The 22,628-nt window shown below is 41.3% G+C and overlaps 1 protein-coding gene across 1 annotated transcript; it reads right to left on the bottom strand.

Moving 5' to 3' along the window:
• Positions 1 to 1,025: 1,025 nt before the first annotated feature.
• CHRNA1 (cholinergic receptor nicotinic alpha 1 subunit) lies at positions 1,026 to 20,565 on the bottom strand. Its single transcript, XM_006267516.4, has 9 exons — positions 20,317 to 20,565; positions 15,173 to 15,318; positions 14,684 to 14,728; positions 13,872 to 13,981; positions 13,126 to 13,321; positions 11,480 to 11,717; positions 9,108 to 9,331; positions 7,075 to 7,314; positions 1,026 to 4,137 (listed from the first exon to the last, which is right to left on the bottom strand). The coding sequence occupies exons 1-9, from the start codon at positions 20,354 to 20,356 to the stop codon at positions 4,006 to 4,008; spliced, it is 1,371 nt and encodes a 456-aa protein (XP_006267578.1). The 5' UTR covers positions 20,357 to 20,565; the 3' UTR covers positions 1,026 to 4,005.
• Between the last annotated feature and the right edge of the window lie 2,063 nt (positions 20,566 to 22,628).

Here is a 22,628-nt window from a genome sequence, read left to right as displayed (position 1 = left end):
AGTCAGGGGAAAATCTGATTGCCAAGGGTCCCCATCAGCAGGATGGTTAAACTGTAGGTAGCATAGGCATGTGCACAGATATCTTTTGTTTTAAAATCCCCCCTTTTAATGTTATCTTTTGTTCCTGATGTTAACATTGAACGCCATTGTTTTAAAAGGGCATTATTTTTAATTTGTGGTCACAAGCTCACCAATGGAAGACTCTAGACAGTGTACCTAGTCTGTAAGCATAGGGTGGCTACATGCAGTTTTTGGGTAAACCCAAGGCCTGGGGTGCTGACTTACCAAAGGTGAGTCTTTGGGTTCAAGTCTTTGGGTTGATACCTTTTTTTCCCTCTCATGCACTCTTGGAATTAAAAGTGATGGAATTAATTAGTCCCCAGTATAAGAGGATGGCAAGATTCAAGGTGGAGATTCTCCTCTGATCAAAAGGAATTCAATCCATTCTTCCATTTTGAAACCATTGGAACATTGGTTGCAAATGGCAAGACTAAATCAGACAGCAAATTTAGGTGTCATTATTTTGGGGTTGCTGCTCATCAAAAAGATGCTCAGACAGAAAATTTCAAGCATATAGTCCAACAGAGCTTTAAATTGCGGTACAAGTGAATTTGTCTCAGCGTATGTTGCATATTTTCATCCAAACCCACAATGTATTCTGACAGAACAACTCACATATTATCTTCAGAACGTTTTTAAAATTAAAGTGGCTGGAAGTTCTTTACAGTAATTATCATAGCAATCCTGCTGATGTAAGCAGCTATCTTGAATAAGTAGCAATTCATTTAAATCCTTTCCCTTTCACTTCAGTTCATTTTGTGGGGAAAAAACCACCAGAGGGAGAATCTCATATTGTGTCATCTGCAAGAAAACAATATATATATTTGTTGCTTACATCAGGTCAATATGTACTAAAAATTCTGCAGTAACCGCTCATGAAAGCAGCAGTACTCTGTCTTACCACAAGAGTGAGCTGCTGTCCAACATTTGAAAAACTACAGTAGGTTTGCTTTGCTTATTTTCCTTTGCTCAAAATGGTGTAGTTTTATTTCACAGTTGTGTCAAACATATTTAAAATATCTGCCCATATTAGATTTTCCACAGAATCAACATAATCAAGCTGTATACAGAGATGTCCATTTTTCTAATTTGACTTGCATGCTTATTAAATTACCTTCTGAACAGCACTGGGGACTGAATTCTCTATCTATTCATGCCAAGTAGAACCTCTGTAGAAGAAAAATAAGATTTCCCCATACTCTTGCCAATTTGTTTCGTTCCTGATCTAGCAGTAACATGATGATAATTACGCCTGAGATTCTTCTGGTACCACAGGCTTAAACAAATGCATTAACAATGATAGTTTTATTGGTTTTAATAGTATCTCACAAACATTCCTTGTTGCTTTAACATTAATATTGTTAACACTGGTTGAGTGGTTTTCCCTTAGCAAACATACTTAAAAGGAAACAACGTTTCACAAGAATGCATGATGTATACAAGTTAGGGGAGGATACATTCATGGAAACCTCACCACATACATGGACTATCAGAGGACAGGAAACAGTGTTTTGCATTTAGGGCATAATCCAGTACTAATGGATGGGGTAATTTCTCCTGCTGACTTCAGAGGGAGTTGGATCAGGGTCAGGTTTGCCTTTTTGATTTTCAATGCTCTGTGTGTGTGTCTCTTAAGGCTTGGTTTTCAGCCAGTGGGTTCTCACACTTTTGGAATACTGGTTCTCAGCAGTCTGAGATTCAAGGCACCCCTCAGAAAATGCCAGCTCTTAGTTTTCATTCTTTTTTTCTTTTCTTTTTTGAGTGCAGAAAAATACTAGAATGTTTCTTCTGTTTTAAAAAACTCAGAAGGAAATGTTTCTTCTGTTGCAAAAACTCGCTACGGGGCAGAATGTTTTAATGCTGTGGATTCATACTTGAAAACTCTGGGTTTATCTTGTGCAGTATGTTTGTAACAGTGCTAACATTGTGCAGCATCCCACTGCACCCTTGAGAGGCTGGCTCTCAAGGCACTAGGGTGCTGCAGTTCCCTGGTTGAGAATCACTGCCCCAAGGCAATAAGGGAATCAGGGCCATGGCTTTTTCCTTCCATTCCATACTAACAAGCAAGGCAGGTTGGCCATGGGAGGGCCATGTGCCAGAGGCCACACTTCCATGTCACTTTATAATTAAAAATGATAAAAACTGGGTCTGCACACAGGAAAATCAACAGTCACCAAACAATTATGAATCAACTGAACTGGACTGAAGCCAGCAATCTAAAGATAAAAAGTTGTGTCCAAGTACCCTGGGCTAACCTGCACCCTGACACTTTCAGGGAATATCATTCTGATTTCTGGTTAAAGTGAGATTCTTGATTTTAGTTAGATGGACACATCAAGTCATGTATGCTCAAGCTCTGAATGTATGATTAAATAAACAACTTGATTCTCTTCCCCATGCTCAATACCCTTTTTGTATAATAATAAATCAGTGAACAAAATGAAAGCAGGTGAATTGAACATATTTTAAGTCAATATTAGTGAATATTCATAAAAAAATTGACCAGAAATACAAATCTCCACAAATTAGTTCTAAACAACCAGTCAAACAAATACCATGCTATCTGTGCATCAAGATAAAAAAAAAAAAAAATCAACATAGCTAGAATTTTAACTAATACTCGTAACAAACAGTTTAAGAAAAATCCCTCAACCTAGAATTTATATGTAGAGGCTGAATTCATATACTTATATGATCCATTCAATAGAGACTGGAAGACTGAAATGAGGGAGGCATGCAAGGGAATCAGTGATGTTGGGCTCGGAAAGAAGACCTGGTACATCTAGTTATGGAAATCCAACTTCATACAAGTTTGATTCACTTGAGGGATGCCTGATGGGAGTCAGGATTATTGTTTGACTTTCTGTGTAAAACTCCCCTTGCATACAAGATAAAATTCCAGGCTTTGTTCAGGGAACTCTGTGAGGCTAGTCAGGGGAATGGAAGCAACATGTTTACCTGCAAGCAGTCCTTTCTGAGCTATTGTTCTAAACTGTGGTGGTAACAGCCTTCTGCAATCAGATGAGAAGGCTTAGTGTTACTGGACTGCTTTAAATATTGATCATCCTTCTAGCCTGTTTCTAACAGCTAGCTCCCTTTACACTGGCTCTCTGAGCCAATCATAGAACTGGACTCTGTGCCAAAGGTGCAAATTCTCCCTCCACAGTTGGTACCTGCAGCCGTGCCTGCCCTGGCTCCAGGGAAATGGGGCAGCAAAAAATGCACATGTGCATTCATTGCACTGGGCTGGATTCTCTCCATAACTGCCTAACAGTAAAATTGCCTCCTCCATACAGAGTCAAGTAGAGTTCCCATGAACAGAAGCACTTATCACGAGTCATTTCTGAGTGGTATTTGAAAACTAAGCTTAACAAGGCATGTCTAAGCCTTCTGCTGTGGCATGTCTTGCTAGTGGAAGGTTAATTTGTGACGCTGCCAATACAGAACGCACACAGCAGAGCTTTGAAATCAGCTTGCAACCTAAAAGTTTAGATATTGATTTAAAACCCAGATAAAGCATGTTAGTAACAAATCCTATTTTTATTGATAGATAATGGTGGAGGCTGCAGCTGGGGACAGAATTTGGCTTTGAGGCGGTTTTAAAGTAAACGTTCTATTTATATATTTTAGGGTTTTTTTAATTAGCATTAAAATGTATTCAAACAGGTAGCAGACTGTTCCCCAGGGCTGTCAAACTACCAGCTCAAAAATGTGCATTTTTGAAAGAGAAGCCTTCAAGAAGTGGCCCAGACATTCTAAAGAAGTGGCTAAATGTGTAAGATTCAGTTTTATCTTCTCCATTTATTCCCAGTGAGAATGAATTCTTGTCTGTGGAAACTTCAGACTGCTGGGCTGAATACAGTGGGTGGCACAATAGAATGTATTCAGTAAAAGACAATGCTGTCAATAAAACTGTGCTCCCCAGACCAGGGGTATACAACATGTTCAACCTTGCTGATTTAATTCAATCAGACGACCAGCAAATACAGCTAATGTTCCAATAATGCAAACTAACATGAAGATACCAAGAAGAAGATGATCAATTACCATTGCAACAAACTTCCATTCTTCCATAGCCTGGGATTAAAAGAAAAGAGATAGTTAGAAATTCCTAGAAGCTATGTTTCTTGTGTGCATTTGAGCAATTACTGATTTTTTTTTGGTTTCAAATATTAGTATGGAAAAATACTCATGTTCCTGACAGGAATAGGTTAGTGCTCTGAAAAACCTAGCCTGTCCAGACTGACTTAATCCTTCATCCTTTCCTTTCACTGAATCCTGAAAACCAGAGTTTGTATGTGTTCTAGGCCAGTGGTGCCAACCTTTTTACACTCCAAGTTGGATGAGAAATGCCACATCGGTCTGCAAGCCAGATCTGGTTTGTGGGCCTAATCCCAGCACACAGCAATTGCCTGCCTTGATCTAATCCTGGTGTGTGGGGCTAGAGCTGATCCAGCCATATGGGACTTGGTAATTTGGTGGTGGGGGAGCAGTGGCAGTACTAATTGCTGCTGCTCCTCCTCTGCTAAATTTCCAGACCCACAGAGAGCCCTGGGGACTGAATGATATGGCTTTATAGGCTGGATTTGGCCCATGGGCTGGGGATTGAGCACCTCTGTTTTAGGCTGATCATAGTGCTCATTTCATAACATCAGGGATTTGTCCTGATATTTTTGACCAAAATTCTTGAACATTCCCCATTCTCACACTCTACTGTGCAATACAATGTGCTGGCGGCCTCTGGAGCAGAGACAGGCAATTATTTGGACTGGAGGGCCACTTCAGGGGTTTTGGTAAACTGTTGTGGGCCAGGGAGGCAGGGAAGAGGGGTGCTGACTCAGCTCAGCATAGCAGGGGGTGGCGGGAGCAGCAATTGATCCTATCTAGCCCTAGGTCCATCTGCCCTGCACCCGCTGCTGGGGGTGCTGGACAGAGAGGACAGGCAGGTGGGTGGGGTCTCCATGGAAACCAGCTTGGGACCCCGGTGGGCAGGGTGTGCTTGGCTGGGCTGCGGGCAGGTGGGGAGTGGCATCCGGGAGCAGGACGAGCAGGTGGGGCTGGGATTGTGGGGTGGTAACAATGCAGGGGTAGGGTCTAGAAAAGAGATGTGATCTGCTTCCCACACATCCTGCCCCAGGTGCTGGTTCTGTGGGCAGGATGTGCCGGGAGTGGATCGCGGCTCGGCCCCAGGGCCCAGCCTCGCACTGTTACTACCCCATGATCCTGGCCTCAGCCTCTGCCTGCCTGTCCCACTCCTAGACACCACTCCCCACCTGCCCATGGCCCCATCCCATCCCCCAGTTGTACATGTTCTCCCTGCAGAGGTTTCGGGCTGGTCTCCATGGAGACCCCCATCCACCTGCTCTGTCTGATGCCCACCACAGTAGGTGCAGGGTTGATGGGCCAGGGTGCCCAGGCAGTGGGGCCAGGTCCAGCAGTGATGGCAGAGACACTGGCTGTGGCAGCTGGGCAGAGTGAGCTGCTGCCACACGGATTGCCAGGAAGCCAAGTCTGGCTGCTGTGTTGCCCCCACCCTGCCACGTGCCTGGGGGCAGTGGGACTGGCCATGTGTGCCACAGCCTGGGTGGCTCCCTGTGCCTGGGCTGGGTGGGGCCGAGGGACCCACCACAGGTGAGACAGAACCCCTTGGTGGGCCCACGGGCCATATTTTGCCCACCTCTGTTCTAGAGTGAACATTGTAGGTCATTCATGGTTCCCTTATAAGTAAGGGATTTTTTTTAGTGAACAATTTATTCACCAGAAATGCATTTTCAAGGGAAATGAAACTATTTGCAGATTCAGGTCAAATTTGGCCAAATAGTTTAGTTTGTTTCTTTTTTTCATTTTGAAAAACTAAAAATGTTTAATTTAAAATGTTTCAAAATTACATTTGAATTTTATTTTAAAAAGGCAATGTCAGTACTTTTAAGTGTTAAAAACATAAAGCCAAACCATTTATTGGCCCCAACTGTGTTTTGGTTTGGTCAGAGACTGAAGAGTTTATTGTTCATATGGCTCCATTTTTTTCACCCAGCAGTAATCTATGGATCTGTTTCTACCTCATCTAAAGGTCCCTTATTTTTTATAGGGACCTAAATCCCATCCACAGCTGTGGGAGACAAAGATTGCCAACTTATGCTTGCCAGAACTGGGACTATTGCAAGGCCCTTTAGGCCAGGTGCTGTTTAGGCTGCCATTCTGAGTAGCATGTGTTGGGAGTAAAGCAGTAAAAGGCACATGATGTAGCGTACTAAACATTGGACCGAGCATGTCATATTCCTACATTTTGATCCTGCCTTTAATGATGACTCCCTGTGGCCTGGCTCTCTCAACCTTGGTTTTCAGCACAGATACTTAACTTTCTGTGGGAGGGGGGAAAGCAAGATTTTTCAAGGAAAAGCTGTCATACCCATCTCTGAGAGTGTCTGTGCCTTCATTTGGCTAGTGATGTGGAAAACATAAGTATTCTAAAAAATGCTTATTGTGCGCCTCTCTTAAAAGGATTATTTGGAGTATCCAGTACAAAATATAATAGTACGTCATAGTTGGAGTTAACATTTACAGGTCACATTTAAGAACTCTGAGGTGGTAAAAAAAGTGTTTCTGTTAGCACTTAACTTTGTTTCGTTTTTTTTCCCCCCCACCTTTTTAGTGGTAATGTGCTGGAAGCTGCTAATTACTTTACAAAGATATAGTAAGAAACTCTTCTGGAACGTTAATTTCCTTGACACTGTTTCAAGTCCTCTCAATCACTCCTTCTGTGACTTCAAGTATTACACTTGGAAAAAATTAGCAGTGCTACGTAAGCTAGCCACACAATCCTTTGGCCAAGATTAATTCGTAATTTGCAGTTATTATTTATCATTCCTTATTGACTACATCAAGAAAAATAAAACAGGATTCTGAAATAAGGCAGACACTATGTGAAGTGCATTTGAGAGAAATGGAAAGATTTGTTGCCAAAAATTATATCGTTTCAAAAGCAAGAGATGTATCTTACAAAAAATGGCTTACATTTTTGGATTCTTGGTCTGATTTCATTGTTTCCGCAATGTATTTGATTCCCTCAATAGCACTCTTCACATCTGGGTTTTTGGTGAGTGGGGAGTGGAAGCTGACAGCAGTAGGACCTGGTTTTCCAGAGATTTCGGAAATATCAATGTCTTCTGTAAAAATCCGTTTCTCTTGTTTATCCCTGGACGGCCGTTTCATTGTTGAAAAAAACATAACATTTGGCACTGTATCAATAAAGATCTAAAAAAGATCAGGTTAGAAAGATTGCTTCAGTGTCACATCAGTAAGACAAAGTAAAAATTCCTAACTACCAAATAATCTCCCTTGCTGGATTTGATAGAAATTCCTTGTTCAGAAGTATGCCATAACTCATGCCTTATTCACATTTTACTTGTCTTGTAAAAATCAAGTGCCCTGGGGCAGACCCATTCATCCATGAATTTGTTGCACATTTTTTCTGGAAGCAATTTTCTGCTGCCAAATAAAACATATACCCATATTTCAGTGAAGTGTAATATGACAGACAAGATACTCAATTAGCATAAATTAGCACAATCCTACTAACTTCAGTGGAGCTATGTCAAAACACAACAGCTGAGACTCTGACTCATCATGTCTAGATGTATTGCAGAGAAATTCTTTTGGCCTCTTTTTCACAATGGCTATCCTGTTACACATATTTTACTTACAGACTCATGCACACATACAGATTATTTCAAGTTTCTTTAAATCAATGGAGGTTTTTCCTCTGAGGTCAAGCTAATGTATAGATTTAGTCCCTTGAAATTCCTCCCATTCTGCAGCAGATTTTCAACTCTGCAGGGCAAATCTGACAGTTCTCTCCTATTGGGAGTCAGGTACAATTTTCAGATGTGTGTGACACATCTGTCTTACATAGTGTAATGCCAGAGCATGCAAGCCAGGAGTTAAAATGAATAGCTTGAGTCAGCAAATCTGGTCCTGGTCTCCCTGGCAGAGAACCTGTGGTAACATACGCATGAATCTAAGTCCAGTGGCCAAGTTTTAGGCTTAAGTGAGAGGGTTTCCTGTCTTTCCAATGGGCAAAGTGGTGCAATTTGATGGGAGAGCAGGGAGGAATTCTTCAGCTCCAGCTGGAGTCCTGTTAGTCACTCTCCTGCAGCATGGGGTAGGGAGCTGTCATGGGTAAGCTCACATAAACTCTGTATAGCGGGTGCAGATGGACCTCTTGGCTGGTTGATGAAACTGGCCACTGAATGGGGCCAGAAATTATGAAGCCTGATATCCTATGGCAGGGCTATCCATCTTCAGGATGGCTGGGAACCATATAGCGCATGAATCATACACTGCAGGAGCAGGCCCCTGGGATCCTTGCAGCTCCTCATGATTGTCCTTCTGTTGCATGGGCAGAGCTGGAGGTGCACAGCCCCCTGAGCCCTGCTGCATGGGCAGCACATGGCCACCTGCCATATGGACTGCACAGGTAGTGTGTGGTCATCTCCTTGCCCCCACAATTGTGGAGGCAGCAATGGTGATGTGCAGCTTGCTCATAGACCCTTTTCTGCTGTACATCAGCAGAAGAGGCAGCAGCACTGGCCTTCAGGCCACCAGCTGGGCAGCCTTGTTCATAGGTTCTCATGAGGAGCTACATAATTAACCTAACCCAAGTACAAGTGTCCTATTTCCTTTTCTCTGTGCTTGCTGATGGCACCTCCTTTTGTCTCATCTGCCTTCCCTTGAAAGTCTATCTAGGCACAGACCATTTAGCTATTTAAAAGAGTGGGGAGCCCTGATACTGTCTGCCCAGAGTTTTACCTGGATTGTGATACTTCACTTAGAGTTGTTTTGTTAAGGTAGGTATGATACAATATTTCTCCCCCTAAAGAATGAGTAAACACTGGCTCTAATTCCATCCCTTAAAATTGACACAGTGTAATGTATTCACTTCCCCAATGCTTTCAGGTTTGTTTGGTTTTTTTTTATCAGAAAGACTGACATGGAATACTCAGTGCTTTGCTGAAACAGAGAAATTATCAGTAAATAATCAGTCTCACCTTTCTGACCCATTGTGGCATAGTATGAGTACTTGGGGAACGATGGTGGGTGTTGATTACAATGACTGTAATGATGATTGAAGCTATTACAAATATCATGGTAAACAACATGTATTTGCCTATTAAGGGCACTGCACTGGAGGTAGAAGGAATCAGCTCCACAATGACCAGAAGAAACACAGTCAAAGACAGCAAAACAGAAATGCTTAGAGTCATCTTCTCACCTGCCATGAAGAAATAAGCAACATTGCAGTTAACATCATAACAACATATAGTGAAGAGAGTGTTATTCAAATAGAGAAATGTGATCTCATGGCTGTTGTACATTTATACTATTTCATAGCGCCTCACAACCCAAGAAAGAGAATCAAGCTATTCTGTCATTAATGTCCTTGTACCACTATGGAAGAACCAAGGTTGGATAAAACCTTCAGGCGTGTATGTATAGGCTCCGAGGGAGGGGGACGGGGGGTGACGCTTTAATTAGAACAGCTCCAAGACAAGAGCTGCTCTAATTAAAACACCTGGAGCCTCATGTATATCAGCATCCCTTTGCTGAAAAATGGCGGCTTTAATGAGGTTTAGTTAAAGCACCCCTTTTTTCAGCACAGGAATGCTGATACATGTTGTGATGTTGGAGTCTGCTGGAGCACGGTAATTACCACACTCCAGTAGAATCGGTAAATTAAGTCCGCTCCAACATGCTGTATTCACAGCGTGTCGGAGCAGCCTCACTGCACTTCTGTAAGCACCCTTCAGCTTCAAGCTCGACTCTGCCACAGCATGACTGGGTCTGTTGACAGATTGAAAGCATTGACCATTTCTTTGTAACATGTATTCCAAAGATCTGTAGGAGTTAAGTAACTGAACATAGCAAATTGTCACTGGATTGATCTCAGTTCCTTTAGATGCTTTAGTTTTGCTCCAGGTGGCAACATGGCAATCCTACATTGGGACGGACAAAACAGCATTTGTTCTTGGACCGAACTTAGTCTTTGAGATTTTAAGGAGTAAGGATGACAAAAACCAATCCATACAATACAATACTATTTGTCTATTCAGGCTAGTTGCAAGTCATCTTTTAAAACCTTTCCTTGAAGTCCTTCATTAAAGGGAATTAAATTACTAACAGATAGGGAAAACTCCAGACATGGATTAAAATTAACTTAGCATAGGCAAGCATTGCAATAAAAAGGTGTTTTTTTCCTCAGGGTTAACCATGGGACACACTACAGGCCAGGAGGAAACCAGGGTTACTAATTTATTTGTGGCATCAGGGAAGCTAATAGAAAATAACTGATACTCTTCCTCCCACAATGCTAACACACTACTTCAAAGGTTACAATGGCACCATTAACTTGTTTATTGTGCATTCTGCTAATATATTAAATATATTACAAGGCAAAAATCAATTATTTGAATCCTGCTGCCACTTAAGTTAAATAGACATTTGGCCATTGATGTCTAAAGGATCAGGATCAGCCTAATTTACTAAAAAATAAGCAGTTTCAGAACTTTTAAAGATAGGCTTATAGTTATCATTCTAGTCTATGGGCCTGATCTTGGCAGGCACTAGCACTGGTCACCTCTCCACTGATCTCAGTGGGAGTTATAGCTGCTGAGGATCTCTCAGAACCAGGCTAGTTGTGAAGAATGGCATTTGTCATGAGTTCCTTTGAGAGTAAGGGTGCTGACAGGCATGCAATTCCCCACTGTAACTCATGGTACTTCACAGAAAGTGCCATGAGTTACAGTGACTCCCCCAACTCAATAAGCATTCACTATTTGATAGGGGTGGGTGGGAAATCAAGCTCCACTTTGAAGCTGATCCAGCAGAAAGAGGCTACCTGTTTGCAGCCTCTCTCCCCTAGCCATGCCCCCAACTCCAGTATTGTCTGCAGGATGGGAGGGGGAGAAGGCAGGGGAGGGAGCTCTGGTCTGGGGTTTGCCCAGTCTGTGCTGGGGGTGGAGGGGGCAGGTGGATGGGAGATGGAAGGGGAATGGGTATTTTGTAGCCCCCCTCCTGCGGGGGTGGCTCCAGTCTTCCCACCTACATATTTCAGCTCAGGCTGGGCAAACCCCAGACTGGAGCTCCTTCTCCTACCTTTCCCCCCTCCCATCCTGCAGACAGCATCTCAGGGACAAATGTAAGTTAATGAAGGCACTCCTCCTAGGCGCATCTTCATCTGAACCCCCATTAAATGTGGGTTAATTTGTCATGTGTTTGGGCACTTTTAAAGCACTCTGCAGCCATGCTTTTCTGTGAAGGCATGGCTGTAGAGTGCTTTCAAGGATCTAATCATGCAACAAATATCACTTCTGTCAGTGCCTAAAGAGGTACTTACTACAGTAAAATGAATAAATGCACATACCTGAATCTGTGGGTAGATAAAACACTAACCCAGTTAAAAATGAGAAGAGCAGACAGGGAATGATGACGTTCACAATGAAGTAGAGAGGTAAACGCTGCATGATGAAGTGATAGGTAATATCTAGATAGGGCGTGTCAGGACAACAGTCATAGTAAACCCAGTGCTTCCAGCCTCTGTAGTATTTCATCACCCACTCACCGCTCTCCATGAAATTACTCAGATCTGGGTGATCACTCTCCTGGCAGGATAAATGAGAGTTCTTAAAATTGGATTCATTGAATTGTTATCCAACCTCATCACAGACTCATTCAATTAATAAACAAATCTTGTGTCTGGTATTGTAAGCAAACCAACCTTTCCTTTTTATGTTATTTTATTTTAATATATTGCCTTTTAAATGTGGTTCAACAAAATACTTTAGAGAGTCAGCTATAAACAAGTTGAAGAAAAAAAGGAAACGTGCAACGTAATAGCTTAAGCAAGAGGAACCAGCTTAGAAAGGAACAGGGAGAGAGTTTCAGACACCATTACCTAGCATATCACATGCTGGCTATGGTTCCTGCTGTGGCAGAGAGGAGGAAGAGATCTCTGTTTAAGCAGTGAGGGGTGAGAGGGGGAGGAGAGGAGGGCATGGGGAAGCCAGGCAGACCCTGCTGTGCCTTCAAATCTGTGTCAAGCTCCAGCTAGGGAACAGAGGGGAGGGGCCAGCCCTGCTGTGGAGCAGAGAGCTCCGCCCATACAGAGAGCATGCTGGGATGCTGGGGAACTTTGATTTAACTTAAACCAGCAAGGGGTCTGGGACAGACATTGCATAAACCTGTTTGAGCCAAATAAGTTTATGTGTAACGTCTATCAAATCAGTTTATGTTAAACCAGTTTATGTGTAATGTCTGTCTCTAGCCCTGGGGTTCTACAAACCATGTCTAGATGGTCCATGAAAAATAACTCTGATCAATCAAACATATCTGAATATACCACACCTACAATTCAAAGAGGTTCTCAGCTCCATTTGAACTTTTTTATGGGTCCACAAATGAAAAAAGGTTGAAAACCACTGAGCTAGAGGATAGGTTGGTGGTGTCTGTGGAACAGAGCCGGGCAAGTGTGCGCAGAATTGTAGAAACAAAAAGGGCAATTTTGAATGGGAGCTGGAGGTGGCATTTGGAGACTTCAGTATTAATTGCTATGGTGAATAAGGGAGGGTAACTAATGATGTTATATAGCTTTAAAGTAGGGTTGGGGGACTCTAACCATTTATAAGTGCTTGTTCTCTAGTTCAATAATGCTATATTGTAATGCTTCTACAGCTAAGAGGGTTACCTTGAAGTTAAGAGATAAGGCCTGTACTTATGAATCTTAATATCTTTGTCTAGGTGCTATATTGACACCAATGGAGCTATACTGATCTGAGAATTTTAGTTCTGCTGTTAACTGCTGTAGAGCTTATTACAGTTTTATATTTCCTACTACATTCTACATTTTGAGATGAATAGTAAATAATTCCAGTGCCTGTTTATTTGTCAATCAAAAGAAGATTACAGTTAAAATTTAAAACAGAGACTTCCCTAAAGAAGGATGAGCAGAAAACATTCAAATAAAAATATTCAGTCTCTACTGATACTCCCCTTTATAAAGTTGTTTCTTACCGGATTGATAATAACCACTGTACCATCATATGTCCAAGTGCCCAACTTCATAGTGCAGTTCTGCTCATCAAATGGAAAGTGTGTAACTATAATTTCACAGTAACTTTTAAAAATAGCTGGTGGTGTCCATATGATCAGGCCTGTGTATTCTAAAAGAACTCTGGTGTCTTTAACAATAGCAAAATCACCATCTGCACTGCAAAAGGAAAGGATGTTAACAATGATATGGACAGGATTGGCATATGCTTAGCTTAACATTAAACTAAAGACAACATAGAAAGAGTAAAATGCTGGGCACTAGTTATTTTTTGTGTAACTTGGGAGAATTTGACCCATTGGATTACAAAATGTAGGAATCAAATTCAGGACTGAGGTAATACAGTGCAACTCCACTGTTATCATGCTACAAGGATTTGTTCTTGCTCTTCAAAGAATAGAAATGTTTTCTGCTTCTTTATTTCCCTAGTCCCAGCATGCTGGAATCAGGCCAGCTGGTAGCATGCTCATAGGAAAACTTCTTCTGAGACATGCTCAGTGATGGAAGCAGAGCAAGGTCCACCACTGCTATAGAGGTAGACTGCTGGATATCTAGTGTGCAGATATTCAGCTCTATAAATACACAAGAGACCAACTTAATAAATAGTTTCAAACAGCTATAGCAGAAAAATACCCTGACCACTGGTGTCTTTCCTTTAAGCTCAAATTCTGTAATTCATTTGGGACTGCATGCAATCTAGACTGCTCACTTGTTATAAAGAACAAGATCTGGGCGCCAGATATCACTGGATGGGATACGAATTTTTTTCACACCACCGTAGTCTTCTGGATTCCACCTTAGGTTGACATCTATCCATTGCTAAAGAAGAAGAATTGTAGCCAGTGAAAATCAGAATTGCTGGAAGTAAATATTTTAAAAAGCTACTAAATGTCTTTGACACATGTAAATAGGCACAAAAGCATTGACTTGTGTACCTCTACCATTTCCTTATATTTGTTTAAAAATACATAATACTTTCCTTAAAAACCTAAAAGGAGATTAATTCTAATTCTAACACGAATTCATTGCTTGAATCACTAATCAAAAGAAGACATTTTTCATGCGTTTTTTTTCCCCACAGACCTCAATGTTATTCAGTGGCTCTTTAGGGCAAATAGAAATTCAAGGTTCCATAGTCTTACAAAGAAACTAGTGGTATAACTAGGGTGCAGAGACAAGCTACTTCCCCAGGTGCCAACGGGGGTGGATGGGGGGGGGAGAACAGCTTTTTCCACAGCTGCACAATTGCAATCGTGGTGACAGCGGAAACTGGAAATCACCACTGCCCAAGTGTGCAGCTGCTGCCCTAGGCACTCAGCCATGTTCTTATGCTGCTGAAAGAAACCCTCAGTTATCTATGACATCCATCTAAACTTGCTTAAGAAATTATCACAGAAAATCATGTGTGTGCGTATGAGCATGTGTGTGCAAGAGATCAATTTCTGGAGACTAGCATATTCTTAATTGATCCGTTGTATATGTTCAGATTGGAATACAAAGATTAATGGGATTAAGAGTTACCTGTTTCAGGCGTACATTGGTTGTTACAATTTGATTCACTTCATCCTTAAAAACCGCAAACATACAGATTAAGGAAGAAAGAGTGTTATTCAGAACAAAAGACAAATCACTTAAAACAGTGGCACTCAACCTTTTGACCCCACAGGCTAGGTAAGTGATATGGGGCCTGTCTATAAAATGGATCAGGCCCTGGGGCCTGGAACTCCCACTTCAGCCCCCCCACATGCTGGGGTTGGGTCCTGGGAGCCCAGCACCACCCCCTGGCCAGGCTTGATTCTGCAGGCTAGAATCAAGAACCAGATCCAACATGCAGGGCCCATGGCTGCTTGTGGGTCTGGAGATTTGGCATCACTCCCCTACCTCCAAATTTCTGGACCTCTAGAGAGCCCCATGGGCCAGAAGACATAATACTACAGGCTGGATCTGGCCTGCAGGCTGGAGGTTGAGCACCCTGACTTAAAGAGTTGAGCACAATAATTTATACTGTACCACATTAATAAGCTGAATAAGCTGCAGTCCAACTGTGACTACAACTGTATCATGATGATCTTCAACTGGGCGCACCACTTTATTATAATTCTGGAATAAATCTTCAACTAGACGAGTTTCATGTTCAGAGCTCAGTACCAGACCAGCTGCAGAACAGAAGACAGGGCATCAGTTCAAGGTAGTAACAGGCTACATATACAGATAAACTAATGTAAAATCAGCTTTAGCTCAGTGAGGGAATCCAAACATAATTAGGTTTATTCATTATTTTATGGATCCTTTTAATATGCATTCTTATATAATAAAGGGCTTAGTCCGTCTGTCTGTCTGTCTGTGCGTATTGCTCTTGGAACACTCTGATTGGTTAGTGAAACAAGCAATCAGAGTGCAGAGTGCCATGATGACAGCAGGGACAGAGGGGATGGAGCACCACTGGCCTCACTCCCCCCTGCCCCCCGCTCCATCCCTGCTGCCATGGCAGTGCTCCACTGCTTCCGAGGAACAGGGCCAGAGGTAGGGGGTGGGCAAGGCCAGCGGTGCTGGAGGCGGTGGCAGCACAGGGTGCTGGTGGAGGGGGATGGAAGGGACAGCAGAGCAGGCTTCCCTCCTGCCCCTGCTCCTGGGAGGTGACGGCGGCGTGGGGTGGTGGCACTCTGTTTCCCCTACTCCTGCTCCCATCATTCTTGATGGGCAATTCAATAGTCACTTCATAATTAGCAGGGATAATCATCCAGTTGAATTCTGAGCTGCATTTCCTGGCATGGTAAATATATTTTGAATAATGCACAGCTCTAACTAGGAGATAAAAAAAATTTAAGAATTCCCCTAAGTTGGAATCAGGCTTTGTTAAACTCCTACGTTCTGTCTCGCCCAGCTAGAAATACATTAAATAATTTTGGACAACTGGGTTAACTGAAGACTTACTAAAATGAAGGCATTTCACTTGTTTTCTTTTTAGGTCTACAACTTTGTCTGGGCTCATAAAATTGGAGGTTTAAAGTATAAAGGCAAGAATAACATAAATTTGTTTGATCTGAAAATGCCATCTGGTGGCTTGTTTTACACCTGCAAATGTATACTTATGTTTTGCATGCTGGGAGTTTTTGGGAGCGATTCTCTGCACGGTTGAGCATGAGGAAGATGTTAGTACTATGTTTTTGTGGTGTACTCCTGTCTACTGATCTAGCTTTATGTATATATCTTCAGTATATAAATCTTGAATACTACAACATGCTACTGAGCCATTTCAAATTCATATGAAAGAGGAGAAAAAGCTTTCACTTTATGTTAAAGGACTTGCATGACTTCAGAGAAGACAGACCTATTACATTATCTTTATTTGATTTTCATCCCATTTTCTCTTCCTAGGTCATAGTGAGCTGACCTATCATATTTATTCAAATATAAGATGATGCTGAATAAAAGATGACCTCCCCAATAATTAGAGTCTATGTTTAGAAATTTTATAAATTTGTTATAATTTTCAAGTTCTAAAATCTATTTATTGCAGGTTTGCCTTGAATTTGTCCCTCCTCCAACTGCTACAACAAGGAAAATAAGTCTGGGGGGTCAGGTACCTACCCTCTGCTGCCTCCCAGTGTCTTACCCCTGCAGCCCTTTCCCCCCACATCCCTTACTGTCAGGCCCTTCTCTCCCTGAGCACATGGAAATGAGGGGCAAATCTGAAAACATTAACTTTGAAATAAACATACCTTTAATAATTTGCATATAGGCAAATTACTATGGGTACCTATGACTATTTCATCCACTATTGATGCATTTTACCTTTTTTGAAACTGCTGCAAGTTTTAACACAGGTACTTCATAAACACACTTTTACGCACCGACGTGGCAGACAGCAAAAGTACAGAGGGAAATATCTGTGTTCTTCAGGAATGCCAAAAGAGAAAGGGCTGGCTAGACCTGAACCGTATAAAGCAAGACAGAAGGGTGGGCAGGGCCTGCTGAATTTAGGATTGTTCATCTATGTGAAATATGTAAGACCAGTATGCAAGGTGCTAATGGAGGGAGAGGGGAAAGCAGTGCATATCACCCAATTTCACACAGCTTCACTTTTGAAGAAATGGGGATTATATCAGACTTCTTTGAAGAGTCCATGGGTGTTGCAACTGCTGACTCATTACATCAGGATGGAAGGTTTCATGCAGGGGTATAAAATAGGGAAGACAGGGGTAGAGGTCCTGAAGAATTGTAAGAAATTGATGAATGGGGTAAGAGAGAGAAAGACAGGATGGTACCAGTGGGAAACTTCACAGGAGAACAAGTGAAGGTGTGGGGAGAGGTGGTAGGTAAACAACTAAAAGGGGAACATGCTGATCTAGCATGGATGGTTGTAAGAAATACCTTGCTGGTGAGAGAGGTGCAACACAGATGGAGCTTGACAAGCTCATCAAGGTGCCCAAAGGAGAGGTGTGGGGAAGGAGGAACAATGGGTCATATGTTTGGGGAATGCATATATGCAAAGGAAGTGTGGGAAAGGGTCCACTGCTTTCTGAGTGTCACCAAAATAAACTTGTTAGCACAGGAGATGATACTAAATGGACTCATACCAAAGGGATCTGAGGAAACATTATTAAGGACTTTATAAGCAAGTGTTAAAGCTAGTTTATTTAAAGTAAGAGACCTTTGGATTTTTAAGGGGTTGGCTTTCACTGAAAGAGAGTGCCTGAAGCTAAGGCTGCATGAAAGAAATATTACATTGATCAGGACAAAGAAGAGATTGAAGAAGAAGAGGTGGAGAAGAAATGGAGGAAAAAGGACTGGACAAACTTGTTTTGCTGTACCAACAGAGAGCACTGATGAAAGAGGGGAGGGGAGAGTTTCAGGTGGAGAATCTCAGTTGCTACGGAGGTAATAGTTTTTCTTGGGGTTCTTTATGAAGAAAAAGAGTTCTGTAATTTTTTTTTTTGTGGGAAATTGATGTATGTTGTTTAAGGGTTTAATATATGTAGTTGTATGTTTTTGGATATATAGTTGTTTTTGTGGGATAAAGTTTTGGTAAAACAAGGATACTTAATAAGGGTAGGGTAAGTGTGTTTTTAATAAAATTTGTACATAAAAAGGTTCCCATCAGAATGTTTGCTCAATACAGGTCATGTGTTTTATGGTCATGCTCACTGTTGCCTGCATTTAATCAACTTCATAGTTGGCTTCCATTACTGAGCACATGCTGTTTTTGGTAGCAGTTTAATAATAGACACTGCATTTAATGAGGTTTCCTTGTATGCAAATGTAAGAGAAGGGACTTTTTTCCCCATGCTGATTGGGGTAAAAAACCTTATCTTGTATTTGAGTAAATATGGTATACAGAAATGCTCGGGTTTAGAGATTTTTTTGCACACATTTTTTTATTTTATGGTCATAAGAACCTTAAGGACTATTTTACAGTCTACTTCCCATGGATTTTTCAATTCTTCTCTAGAAGGTGATTGTATACATCTGGTTCAGAATGGATAGAAAGCTAAGAGTTACTATGTAGAAGTAGCTTGTACATTTTGCACAATGTGGAACACAAGCCCTCATAAATTTGGGAACATTTAACATGCAGTGCATTAAGAACATACTATAAGCTACTATCAGCCATTTTTACTGGCTGCATCTACACAAGAGGCTGACTGTTTAGTCATTACTGCAGTCATTTAGTACTTGGTTATACTAGTACTAAACAAGTACTAGTATAACCAAGTATTAAATGACTGCACAGTAACCCGAGTTAATGGGCAGTAATGTTATTTTGTGATTCTACTTCACAGTAGACTAATACTACTGTGTAATAAAATCTCATCATGGTTTTTGCCATGTGACGCTATTGCTCAGTATTATTAGGCTACTGTGCAGTCCGTGTCTCATGTAGATGTGGCCACTAGAAGCATAGTTTTATGAGCTCCAATTCCATAGAGGCACATTACAAGGCCATCTGTGAGAACAGGTATATTATATCATGAGCTTAAGCCAGTGTCAAAAGCACAACACGGAAAGGAAAGACAGGCTCCACAAATCCTTCTGTTCCTTAACAGTGATCTTTGCAAGCAATAGATCATGATTCCAATGAAAGGAGGGTTAATTCAGCAGTGAGTGCTTTAGGAAATCCCAACCTTGTGTTTTCTTTTCTTTGACTTAGGCTTTTGGGTGAGATCCTGGCCCTGCAGTTCAGTGGAGCCAGGATTTCAGCCTTTGGATTCTGTGTGAGTTTTAGTGAGGTGCTCTTAGCTGGTTGAGCTGATTCTGTGAACTCAGCCTTACCCTGCTCCTATTCTTATGTGTTTTATGCTATTTGAAACACACTTCTCCAAACAGATCATATTTACTGAAATGAAATAACTTACTGTTAAAATTCTCTGATGACATCAACAGGAAGTATACCTGATAGCCTGCTATGCATCAACATTTCCTGCTTCTAGGGCAGAAAGATTAGTATTTGGTGTCGTATTTCAGCTGGTAGGTTATGATCACAGAGTCATATTTAGGTCAAGAGTTATATTGGATTTTAGGAATCCAATTAAAATTTATCTATACTGGTCTATTCCAATAAGACATGACAGAAATCTAGTAAGTTTTTCTTTCTTTTAGCTTGGTAAAGAGTATTTAAAATTACAAAAAGAATTAGTCTCTTAAGGGAAAATTTAATTGGAATTATGAAAAGTCTCTGTACAACACATGCAGCTGTCAATCAATTCCATTTCCTTATCAGTATTCTCCACAAATAAAAAGGAGTCGCTTGTTATAATATAATGCATTTCAAATTATATTTACTAAAAATCCCCATAGATGTCTATGCAATTTTAGTGCTACGTTAGAGCATGGCATGGCAAAATGTATTTAGAGGGGGAAAAGCAGCTCTCATTTTGAAAATAGTGTATACAATGATTAAATATGAAAGTTTCCAGCTTAAGTATTTTAAGCAAGTCTTTAAAATGTGAATATTTTTAGCAGGTACCACACACTTCCAAGCAACTATTTAACAGGTTTTCAGTGTCAACCATGCCAGTCCATAAAAAGAGCTTTCCTACAAGTATATTGATTTCCTTAACACACATGAGAACAAGTCAGTTTATACATAGCAAGTTGTGGTGCTACACAAAAGAAATGGATCAGCCCCTAAATGAACCAACTGTTGAGTTTACCTGAGCTGAACAACAGGAGTCCGCAGCAGAACTTCATCATGTAGTCCTTTTCCTGGCTTCCCTCCGCGCACACACTAAGAGGAATCTCTTCAAGGGCTCTCCCTGAGGACAGCTATGCTGCTTTCTGCTAGGGTACTTACAGAATAGAGCTATTGAGCTATTGGTTTACACCACCTGCTCATGGGAATAACAGCTGAGAGCCACTGCACTAGCTCCAAAACAAGAACACACAGTTTGTCTACTGAAACATCCTCTCCGGTTTACAGGGAAGCAGTAATACATTCTGTAGTAGAAGGAGATTGTTTATCGAGTAATTTAGCATCTGAGTAAGGGGCAGTTAAAACATTCCCACCATAAACAGGCTATAAGCCCTGCTTTACCGCTTTTGACCTGAGGGATCTGCCAAACTTTAGGCTTTCTGAGCTGTTTTGGCAAGGGAGGACTAATGGACAGAAGTTCTTTTTGGATATGAAATCTAGCACAAAATCCTGTTTCCATAAATACAGCAGTAATGAAATTACAGGTAACCAATTCCTTGCTCAGTGCTCTAAGCCTCTTTTTTCCAGCCAGCACTCTGCAGAAAATTCTCTCCCTTAGCTTTGTCTCTGGGTTATGCTACATATACTTCTCTGACCATCTCTGGTACATTTTTTCTGCTTCCGTGGCATTTCTTGCTGCTGGTCACTCTCTCATCTTCCCCCCACTATCCATCCCCCCCACACCAAGAAAGATGCCCAGTTATCTGTGTTTGCATCCAGTAAAACCTCTCTACTTCTCACATACCTCATCTTCTGACTGACATTTCATGTGGCCTGTGTTTCAATAGTGGTCTTATTGTTTCGGCTGCTTTAATCGATAAAGGCAGTTAACAGATTCTGACATTTATTTATCCTGAATGAAGGACAGCTCTTACACCCACTGGATTCCAGGAGGTTTCGCCCAACCCCCAGCAGGACAGAACACAAAGATACGATTTCATGATGGTATCACAGGCATGTTGATAATGCAACATCAGATGTACACAGCGTCTGACCCAGCATTCCTTGTGTACCCAGTGTGGCAGGTTCAGGTCCAAACAAATGTAAGGAAAAATGTTACCAGACTCGTCTTATAATATAAGCTTTACTATAACATAAGTTTCAATCATTCCAAAGGTGTAGCTGAGCTACTCTGCCTTCTGTTTGGAATCAGCTGAATATGAATTTGTCAGTGGTTCAGAAAATGTGTGCACTCAACATGGCTTATTTTTTCATGCATCTGCATTGGCCTAAAACCAGACCCCTTTGTTTGGAAGCCAAGTACTGTATCAGGGATAACTACCTATAATTTACCAGCTAGAAGTCATGCCCGCATTTGAAGGGCATTGCAGCAGTGGTTTTCCTGGAGAAGGCTTTGGGAGACTCAGCCTGACTGGAGCAGACTTAATTGTTACGGATACTAACAGCTCCATTCAGAAAAATAAGGAAATCTGGACAGAGTTTTAAACATACACAGAGAGAAAAGCAAGATGTTTATTGTTAACATTCGGCTACAGTCTATGGTAGTGATTGAAACAAGCTATTCAGAGTTTGTCTGAATTTACAGTTTCCCTTGTATTGCTAAGAAAATTTTTCACACCTTTCAAGTTTCAGGAGGCCTTTTTAAAAGGTCTGTTCTAAAAGAGTATGGGCTAAATACTGCACTTATACCCACCCCCACCTAACCTAAAAGTTTTTGAGCATGGACACCCTGACTTTCTAGGCCTTTGGTAGTGACACTGACCTCTCACATAGACCCATCTCCTTGGGTAGTGGAGATGCCATAGCCACACAGAACGTAGCCACGAAAGTGAACAGAAGGGACAGGTGGGTTCTAGGCAGGCTATAAAATAATCTTAACTCACAAGGAGCTGAATTTAGGAGATATAACCTTAATTTATCAAACAATATAAAGGCTGACTAAAGCCAACATAACCAGAATGAAATCAGTGGCACTACTGTAGGCAAGTCCCCTCTGCAGATTTAACAGCAGAATGAAATCAGATTTCAAGCCAACTGATTATCAAATCCTTCAGATTGAATGATGAGTAATATAGACTTCTATTTAAAAACACATAAAGGATTCAAATATACACTCACATCTATGTACTTCTTGAATAATGTGGGAGACAGAGGAGAAGAAAGAGTATAAAAATAAGACTGTGTGTATGCATATATAAACTTTAAGCTCTCCTAACTAGAATATTCAGTAGATATACCCTCTGGAAAATTGAGGGGGATAAGAACTGTGAAATAATGAAGCTTGTTTTCTTCATTTATAATTACAATTAAACT

This window comes from Alligator mississippiensis, chromosome 4 (assembly GCF_030867095.1).
Source record: "Alligator mississippiensis isolate rAllMis1 chromosome 4, rAllMis1, whole genome shotgun sequence".
Classification (NCBI taxonomy): Eukaryota; Metazoa; Chordata; order Crocodylia; family Alligatoridae; genus Alligator; species Alligator mississippiensis.
This window is presented reverse-complemented; position numbering and strand designations above follow the sequence as displayed.

Coding starts and splice junctions, on each gene's coding strand:
- CHRNA1 (XM_006267516.4), bottom strand. CDS start 20,356: ATGATGAAGTTCTGCTGCGGACTCCTGTTGTTCAGCTCAG. Junction 15,319..20,316: donor ACTCCTGTTGTTCAGCTCAG/GTAAACTCAACA, acceptor TCTGTTCTGCAG/CTGGTCTGGTACTGAGCTCT. Junction 11,718..13,125: donor CAGTGGTTATTATCAATCCG/GTAAGAAACAAC, acceptor TTATCCTGCCAG/GAGAGTGATCACCCAGATCT.